The sequence below is a fragment of the Danio rerio genome, chromosome 8 (genome assembly GCF_052040795.2).
Source record: "Danio rerio strain M-AB ecotype USA chromosome 8, GRCz13ab, whole genome shotgun sequence".
Lineage (NCBI taxonomy): Eukaryota > Metazoa > Chordata > Actinopteri > Cypriniformes > Danionidae > Danio > Danio rerio.
In genome coordinates, this window is record NC_141028.1 from 26,427,501 (window position 1) to 26,437,404 (window position 9,904).

Consider the following 9,904-nt stretch of genomic DNA (forward strand, 5'->3'; position numbering starts at 1 on the left):
CACCATAGACTGGCTTATCCAGGGATTGGTGGATCTGGCACTGTCATAACAATGATGGTCAGTTACCTAAACCAGAAAGAAACCTAATAGTGGAGTGAGAAGCTGAGAGAGAGTGGTAAGGAAAATAAAAACGCAAAACTAACCTCCAAAACAATATATACAACAACTTACTCCCTTACAATATAACAACTCTTACTCCCAACCACTTTACCTAGTTTTTTTTCCCAAACTCTGGATAACTTAGAGAACTTAGAGACCCCACTTGTATGGTCTGTTGGATGTTATGTTTCATCATTAGGACTGAAACCCTGACTTTGAATTGCAGATGGGGGACGGGCAAATCCCTCACATTCAGTATGAACATGATGGGACGTTTCTACAGGAACAACAGGTTGAGTTCAGAGCCAATACAAGCACAATTATTTACTTTGTTCACGTTGTAATTGCTGTAATTCAAATGTGACATGATTTCTTATAGGTACTTAAACTGTTTGTGGTTACTTAGCATTAACATTAAAACCAATGCATGATGTATGTCTTAACTAAATCAGAAACTTTTATTGTTTTGTTTTTTTTCTTGTCTTTTTCCATTTTGAACATTTATTTACATAACAATGGCATTTTGAGAGGCCTGAAAACACAAATCTTTGAAAATTGGTTTTGGAAGACCAAATTTTTGAAAATGCTACAGATTTAAATAAAAATTTTGGCTTTGTAGATTACATGGCATGTAAGTGTAGATTACAGATTACCTCACAATAAAACAAAACTATAAACATCATATGTTTGCATGCACATAGTGTATTTTATAAAGAGAAATTGCCAACTACTGGCCTGACGTGAATAGTACAGCATTTTTCGGCCTTTTTCACAAACTCATCTGAATGGGGACGACAGTTTTGACAAAGCTGTCCTGTATTCATTACATTTTAAAAGACAAAAAGGAAAACAAATTCTGTTTGTAGTACATATTTTTTGTTTAAATGTTCCCTGGTGTCAGTGTAAATCTCCTCTGTGTTGTGTGTCAGATTGCTCTGTCTCAGGATGGACAGATTCAGTATATCCCCATCACCACTGAACAGCAGGTTGTGGCCCCTGAAGATCTGGAAGCAGTCGCTCATTCAGCGGTCACTGGTATGACCTTTCACCTTTTACCTTCACTTTAAATGCAAAAAACAGAACTATTTACTACAAGCTTTCATGGCTGCATGAGACTGTAAATAAATGACTTTGTGATATTTAGTTTTTCTGCAATGTTTGGATATTGTGATATGAATACCATTTAACCAGATGACTTAAATAGCTTTATTTAGAAAGAATTGTTCATTTTATCATGATTCAGATGTTTTGTTCATGAAGTGGAGTGTATCCACATCAAATATATTAAACAATTTAAAAGCATAGAAAAATACAATAGCGCAAATATTAAAATACAAATAAACTGAGCTGTATTGTTTTGTGGGGAGTCTAACAGAATTCAGCACCCAAAAAATGACTTTTCAGCTTGTTCAAACGACTTTAAAATGAGTTAAAACAGCACCACTTTTGGGGACAACTTAATTGTTTTATGTTTAATTCACTTAATTTCATAAGAATAATTACGTTAACTTGTTTTCTGTTGGGAAAACATAAAGGAATTGTGAGGAAGCCAGCATTTTTTACAGTAAGGTACAGAAATTGATATCATACAAATGATTAAATACAAATGCTACAAATCGCTTACAATTAAATTTTTTTTACTCTTATTATGATTAAATTTGCTCAATGTGTGTGTTTAGCTATTGCAGATGCAGCAATGACCCGGTTTACACTGAAGCCACACCTGAACAACTGGAACAACTGCAAGAGCAGGGCATCCAGTATGATGTCATCACTTTTATTGAGGAGTAGAAACACGACACACACATTATTTATTAACAACATCAACACACACACACGGACAGACAGAAGAATATCTGAAGCTCATCTCAGCTCCAAATGAGCATCACAAACTGCGCTGATCATAAGTAACACAAACTTCTTCCACAATCATCAGTCATTTATAAGGTGAATGTACAGTTAGATCCTCTCAAAATATGATTTATGCCTTTGTAAATATTGAAAGAAATGTATCTTTAGCCTTGAAAAAGAAATAAGTATAGAGAATCCTGTATTTAAGAAGAATAATGGACATGTCTCTGTGGATGCTGCTTTAATGACAGTCTGTATATAACGGTAGGCTGGAGGATTGACGTCATATTGCTATGAAACAGTTCCTAGCTGTAGCTAAAATTCTTACAAAGAAGGTTTTGATCATTTGCTGTTTCATTTTTAGCTTCTTCAGTTTTACAGATATGTCTTTCTTTAAACATGGCTACAGACCGGAACTTTAAATGCAAACCAAATAAGTCAAAGCCTCTTTATCTGATTCTAACACTGAGTTTCTTGCATTAGTTGTGCTATAATATTGTACAATTCTGGTTTTACAAATCTGTTGTCTGCTGCATATGATTTAATAATATTTATACTCGTGTACATATTGATTTTTGTTTCTATTCAGTGCCTTATGCATGTATTTTAAGTTGCCTCTGAAAGTTCAGATCAGTTTTTATCTTTGGTTTGTTTTGTACATTCACTACCAAGAATCCATCAAACTTTCTATTTTTATAAATGATGCTCAATTTTAAAGCTACTAAGACAAAGACATCTGAACTTCACTATTCAGCTAGGGTCATCTACAATTATACCTTTAATTCAGTCAGAAGTCTTGATGCTCAGCTGTCCTTCAGTGGTCACATAACCTGCATGATTGGGCAAGCTTTGTTTTCTTTACACAAAATTAGAAGGATCAGACACTTTGTAACAGAGCAGGCTGCGTAACTTCTTGTCCAAGCACTTGTGATTTGTATATTAGGCTACTGCAATGTTCTCCAGGCTGAACTTCCATCATCTGCTGTGAAAACTCTTCAGATGATCTAAAATGCTGCAGCTCGTCTGGACTGAGCTCCATTTATCCCAATAGAGTCCTCTACACACATCAATATCACAGGAGGATTGAGCTGGTTTTCTTTCTTCTTGTTCCACTGACGCATGGTGAGTTTGAATGGTTTTTTCATTTGTTTTTTGGATAATCATAGTGTAAATCCTGCCATTACATTGAAGCATTTTCTTGGATTGTGTGTGTTTATGTTTTGTAATGTAAAACCAGGGCTGTATTCTATTTCAGCTACATTTAATTAATTATTCATACATTTAGTTCATAATAATACGACACATACAGTGATAATTTAATCAGCAATAGAATATGGGGTCTATTTTCTCAGTCTTTAGATGATTTTTTAAATATTCAGTAATAGTTTTTCCAGCTTGAATCCAACTGAAAGATTCAAATGTTTTGTTCTTCAGGGAGAATTACTTTAACATTGCTTTTATCCTTTTATAATCATCTTTGGTGGTTTTGAAGTATTTTGCTGTGCTGTAATCAGTGGAATGATGACACGGTGGCTCAGTGGGTAGCACTTTCACCTCACAGCAAGAAGATTGCTGGTTCAAGCCCCCAGCTGGATTAGTTGGCATTTCTGTGTGAAGTTTGCATGTTCTCCCCGTGTTCATGTGGGTTTCCTCCGGGTGCTCCGGTTTCCCCCAGAGTCAAAGGACAATTCAATTGGTGAATTGAATAAGCTAAATTAGCAGTAGTGAATGTGTGTGAATGCAAGAGTGTATAGGTGTGTACCAGTGCTTGGTTGCAGCTAGAAGAGCATCCGCTGTGTAAAACATACTGTATGCTGTATAAGTTGGCGGTTCATTCTGCTGTGGCGACTCCTGATTAACAAAGGTACTAAGCCGAAAAGAAAACGAGTGAATGAAAAAATCTGTGGATATTGTGTTTAATAATGAGTTTGTGACTAAAAATAATAAATAGAAATGTGAAATGTTTGTTTTTCTCTAACAGCCTCAAGAGACGTCAGCGGAGTAAAATCAGCTCCTCTTTTACCAAAATCCACCATCAAACCTGCAGTCCGGAGCTCTTCTCCATCTACAGCCAGTGTTTCAGACGAACCAGCTGATCAATCCAGGTAAATCAAATCACAAATATGACCACACTTCATCCATTTTACAACTCCAAATCATAATAGAGATTAATCTGTCTGTGAAAACCAAAACATGAAGCAGTGATGGTTGAGCACATCTCACACACTAGCTGCTGTTTAAAATGCTCTGATGTTTAGAAATTGAATTGATAATCTCTAAATTATTTATCAATCTGACAAACATCTTAAACAAAGATTAGATTTACTTTGTACTTCAGTTTGGTAGAAGGTTGAATAAAGTTCACCACCAGCCTTACAGAAAATGTGGACTATTAGAGATGAAAATGAAGCTGATTTTCTTTTTTCTAGGGCATTATTAAAGAATGGGGTAACACTTTATATTGATGGTCCATTTGAGTATTAGTAGACTGTCTGCTTAAAATCTGTTGATAATATAATCAGCTTGATATGCTCCTTTGACAGAGATTTAACTGACTAAAAGAAACTTTGCTAGTACATGTCAACTTACACTAACCCTAACCCAAACCCAACAGTCTTATAATCTAATGACAAAACTTAAATGAACCATCAAAATAAATGTTACCTCTTCTTCTTCTTCTTCTTCTTCTTCTTCTTCTTCTTCTTCTTCTTCTTCTTCTTCTTCCTATAAAACCTGACGGGGCATATGTCCCCCTCACTTTTAGAGACAGACCATTTAGAAACAGGTGATTAAGAATGCAAACTTTTGAATTCCATACAGTTGTCACTCCCGTTTCCCAAAACACATTACTATAAATAGACTGTTCAACCCTTTACATTATTACTTTCTTACAACATCTTCCTATAGAACTCGTTGCTTTTAGCATAGTTGGAGATGTTGTAAGAAAGTGATAACATAAAGGGTTGAACAGTCTATTTGTTTAGCAAACGCTGGACATTCGTGTAGTAAACGTGTTTTTGGAGGCGTATAAAATAATGTGGATGATTCAGACTTCTGAACACTGGATAAACCTCAGTGTGTCTGCACAAACTACACTATCAGAATTGACTTTAAAGAAATACCATTGAATATTTTGTTTGAGAAGCACAATTGTCATGAGGGCGGTGAATACTCAATGAACTTAATAAAACTGGGTGCTCTTATTGTGAAAATGCAGATGTTTTGTATTGAATGTCACATTCTCATGTTACGATGTTTCTCTTTTAAAACATTTCTAAAAACAGCTCTGATTTCACTGTAAAACATTGGACATATGTATGATTTGCTGATGTCTCAGTGACTGATATGTTTAGGTTTTGGGTCAGGTAAACGGCAGCGCTGGACTGTATTCTTTAAAAGTGTAGTTCTAAAAGTGCACCTTAATGACGCCAGTGGCAACTGCAGTGTGTGTTATAAATGACTGGATGCTGTTCAAACCTCATGACAGATTTTTGTCACTGGGACTAGATCACAATATAAGCCACATCACAAGTGAGTTCAAAAATATATATTTTTATTAGAGACATACACAAAAACAACTGTAACAATAAAGAAGTGAATAATACAATAACAAGACACTATATATTAACAGCAAAGGTGTCAACTGGCTACTCCAGCATGAACCAGTCGTGGTAAGGCATCTGTCCTAGAAGAATTCTGTGCTCTGGAATCTGCTGCAGACAAGCCCACATCAGATCACAGCATTCTGTGAAAAACAAAAGGAGAGGTGAGATTATTATTATTATTATTATTATTATTATTATTATTATTATTATTATTATTATTAGTAAACTGTTTTTTAACTTGTTCTTTGATGAACATCTCACCTTGAGAGAGGGTAAATTTGGACCAGTCATGCTCCAGGTAGTACAGGTCATAAGTCGTTGGAAAATCTCCATGCAGCAATGTGAAGAGAAGAACCCCAAGAGAATAGACAGTCGCTGGTTTGGCATGGTAACATCCTCTTTTGTAAAACTCTGGCGGCATGTACGCTTCTGTGCCTGGAGGAAAGACATTTAGTTGAATCTCTGTGTCAGCATCATGTTGATAAATATACCAGATGGGTTTCAGGTGTGCTAATTACTGAGCTTTTAAACCGTATATTAATAATGCTTATGTACATTCATAACTAGTGTTGTCAAAAGTATCGATACTGACACTCATCACAGTCATATTTGCTGAGCATGTGAACACCAATGGCCAATCAGTGGTGTTTAACAGTGCTCATTTGGACATTTTTTAAATGTCAGTCCCAAAGTTGATACTTTTGACAACCCTATTCAAAACACCTACCAGAAAAGGTGGAGTATGCTGATTCCATCATGTAATCTCCGCAGCCGAAGTCAATCAGTTTGACCTCCAGTGTGTTTGGGTTTACAAGCAGGTTTTGCAGCTTAATGTCTCTGTGGAATACTTCCCGGTAGCAGCAAACATTGGCAGCATGAACAGCTTGGCCCATGATAGTTTGTGCCGTTTGCTCGGTGAGGACGCCTCCGTTGAGTTGCAGGAATGCCTCCAGGTCCATACTTGGCGTAGGCCGCTCCATGACCATGACATAATGGTCTTTGAAGACCTGCCAGTCAAGGAGCTGAATTATATTGGCACACCTGGAGCCACTGCTGGCCATACTTGCCAAGGTGATCTCTAGAGGTGGCTGGTCATGAGACTGAAAACAAAATAATGATGTTGGTTTTCAAACAAGGATTTTTAACCACAGCCTGTTGTCTAATATTAAATATAAGACATTTTGAGTTGAACACAGTGACTGAGAAGAGAAAAACAGAAAGTGTAGTGTACTTACAGAGCAGAGATCTTGCATACGTGGTGTCATCTGGGCAAATTTAACAGCCACCTGTTTAAAGAAATAAGCGAACAATTAACATGTGCATCCAAATCATTTCATTCAAATCCTGAACAGAGGTTTCATCAATTTGAATTCTCAGAAATGTCAAAACAATGAAAGCATGTTTCTGATGATGTTCTTTAAATAGTGAACTTCATCAAAGGATTTGAGTCTACAGAAATGAATACCTGCAGACCATCCTGTATGCGGATCCCCTCAAAAACGGAGCCGAAACCTCCTTCACCGAGCTGCTTTCCCAGATTGTAGCGGGAGCTGATGTCATCTGTTAAAAAAGAAGAACATTTAGCTGACTGGACACAAAATCTTATTAAATTATAAACCAAATAAAACACAGAGTTTACAACAAATAAGACTTTCTCCATAAGAAAAAATATTATAGGAAATGAAGGAAGTGAAAACTTCTTTACTCTGTTAAAAATAATTTGGGAAATATTTGAAAATGGAATAAAATCACAGGAGGGCGAATAATTTCGACTTCAACTGTATAATTTTAAAATGTTTGATAAGCCTAAACAAATGTTATGAATTATTGCAATAAACTTACTATTGTCCAAACAGGTCTCATCATCTGCTGTAAGACTCAGTGCAGAATCATCAGTGGAGTCATCTTGTGAGACCTTCTGGTTCAGTGAAGACTCCGAGTCTTCATCCAGTGCAGAGTCAATGTCAACCTGCACAGAGTCTCCGCTGAACGCTTCAAAGATGCCGTCTGTTGAGAACTGCTGGCTCACTGGAGATTCAAAGCTGTTCACTTCAGATTTCACAGTGAAGTTCAAGTCTTCTTCTGCTGGAGCATCAGGAATTGAAGGTTGGAGAACCTCCAGCTCCAGATTGTTCACAGCAGTGTGAAAGAATTTCGAGCTACTGATCGGCTCGTCCTGTAGGTCATGGATCTCCAGCACAGGGAGCGGATCTAAAGAGGGGAAGGAATATCATTAATATGATTCTGTAACTCTTTTGACTAGATATTTGAAGTTAATTTGCAAAGACATCACTCAATGTATTTTATTATAATCTTGCAGTTTTTCTGTATTGAAGTGATAATTAGCAATAAAAAAGTATGTTTAAACTATATATCTAAAGGCATAAATACAATTAATTATGAATTTCTTCTTTTAAACACAAAAATAGACCTATTCTGAAGAATATTCCTGAAATCAGCAGCCATTAAACTTCACTGTAGGAACTCAAAATACTGGAAGTCAATGGCTGAATTCAGTATTTGTGTTCAACACAAGAAAGCACCTGAAACAGGTTTTAGGAGTGAATTATGACAGAATATTCACGTTTATGTGAACTGTCCCTTTTAAGAAACTACCTAAAATTCTTAAATGTTTCTAGTCAATTTTATTTCTTATCTTTAAACAGCTACTCTGACATGTTCGGTGTGTTTTAGCATTGTTTTAGTAATTAAAATTCATAAACCTAATTTACCATCAACAGTAGCTCTTCTGGGGAAACAGGCTTGGAAGAGGGGCGGGTCATCGGGTATCGGATGACGGTGGTTTTCTGCCGTGTTGCCGGTGGATGCGAGTGGCTCACGGGGTGGTTCGTGTGCACACTTGATACCGAACGCTTTCTTTAAACGGGAAATTAACTTTGAAAAGGCCATTTTATCACCGTTGTGTGGAATCGCAGTAAATACTGAACTACTAGTCGTCGAAAGAAGCAATGAGGGTTTCTGCTTGATTCAGTCAGCTTTAATTAGCCACTGATGATGTCAGAGTTACGTGGTTCCATTTGGAACGCGAAAGAACATTTTCAAAACACGCGGGGACTTTTTAAAACACAATAACTCAAACAACTAATGCAGGGCCGCGCTAGACTGACTGGCTAATTTGCCTTAAAGTGCCCACACATCCACGTTATACACACACACACACACACACACACACACACACACTTAGGTCAGAATTATTATCCCCCCTTTTTCTTTTCAGTTTAGTCCCATTATTAATCTTAGTCGACACAGCAGATTGAACCACCAACTTTTCCAGCATATGTTTTACACAGCAGATGCTCTTCCTGCTGCAAGCCACCTCTGGGAAACCTTTTAATTTTTTCTCTATTAAATATTTCCAAAATTACATTTAAGAGAGCAATGAAATTTTCACAGTATGTCTGATATTTTTATTCTGCAGTTTTATTATTTATTGAGTATAGTATAAATATTACTTATTATTAAGTCTTATTTGTTTTGGCTAGAATAAAAGCATTTTAACATTATATTATTAGCCCATTTAAGCTATTTTTTTCCAATGGTCCACAGAACAAACCATCATTATACAATAACTTGCCTAATTACCCTAACCTGCCTAGTTACCCTAACTAACCTAGTTAAGCCTTTAAATGTCATTTTAAGCTGTTTAGAAGTGTCTTGAAAAATGTCCAGTCAAATATTATTTACTGTGATTATGGCAAAGATAAAATAAGTCTTTCACGATGTAATTTCTCATTTTAATAATAGTTTTAAAGGATATCTGTGTGGTATTTAGTGACTCATTATGTTTTTAATTTAAATGAACTAATTTAGTAATGTTTGTATGTAACTGGACTTGTAAAAAATTTTTTATCTAAAACTTCTTCTCAATTAACATTAGTGACAACATTAGAAAACCATAGATAAGAGCTGACAGTTACTTACAGCCATTTATTTATTACCATCCTGGGTTTTGCTTTCATTTGCAAATTTCTTTCAAAATATAGCACTTAATATTTAATTAGTTTCTGTCATTTGAAAGTAATTGTTTACAGTATTGCAATATTTCCGTCTCTATTGTAATGTTACACTACTTTTGCATTGAATCTGAGCTCATTTTCGATATCATGGGTATGACCTATTATCTAGACTGTATATCAGTGGTTCCTAACTGTTTAGAGTGGCATACTCCTAACATCCTTCTCCATTCTCTTTTCCGCTCAGACTGCAGTCTCTTCATTTAAGCACACTATTTGCAATTTAAATAAACATTTTCTGTGAATTCTTTACCTTTATGAATTCTTCTTTTTTTACATGAATAATGTTTAGAATAAAGTATAAAGAAAAATATA

The 9,904-nt window shown here is 35.8% G+C and overlaps 2 protein-coding genes across 13 annotated transcripts in view; one reads left to right on the forward strand and one right to left on the reverse strand.

Annotated features, from left to right (window-relative positions):
* Nucleotides 1–9,841, forward strand: part of LOC137496353 (zinc finger protein 335-like) — a 22,168-nt gene extending 12,327 nt beyond the window's left edge. The window contains exons 4-11 of one of the 12 annotated variants that reach the window (XR_015497937.1): nt 326–391; nt 1,029–1,134; nt 1,779–2,046; nt 2,950–3,072; nt 3,932–4,055; nt 5,438–5,481; nt 5,582–5,716; nt 7,412–9,841. Coding sequence is in view for 1 of the 12 variants with exons in the window: in XM_087264795.1 (XP_087120921.1) it covers nt 326–391; nt 1,029–1,134; nt 1,635–1,668; nt 1,779–1,890 (318 nt within the window). In the remaining 11 variants the exon portion in view is untranslated. Of the gene's footprint in view, nt 1–325; nt 397–1,028; nt 1,135–1,634; nt 1,669–1,778; nt 3,815–3,931; nt 4,770–4,911; nt 5,717–7,411 lie in introns of those variants that run through there. The other 11 variants (XR_015497938.1, XR_015497936.1, XR_015497935.1 and 8 more) reach the window with 11 other exon arrangements.
* LOC568866 (serine/threonine-protein kinase pim-1-like) lies at nt 5,483–8,575 on the reverse strand. The gene is made up of 7 exons (XM_087264721.1): nt 8,288–8,575; nt 7,398–7,766; nt 7,021–7,115; nt 6,791–6,841; nt 6,283–6,655; nt 5,817–5,990; nt 5,483–5,695 (listed from the first exon to the last, which is right to left on the reverse strand). Exons 1-7 carry the CDS (start codon nt 8,463–8,465, stop codon nt 5,598–5,600), a joined length of 1,338 nt encoding a protein of 445 aa, XP_087120847.1. The 5' UTR covers nt 8,466–8,575; the 3' UTR covers nt 5,483–5,597.
* Nucleotides 9,842–9,904: the final 63 nt, after the last annotated feature.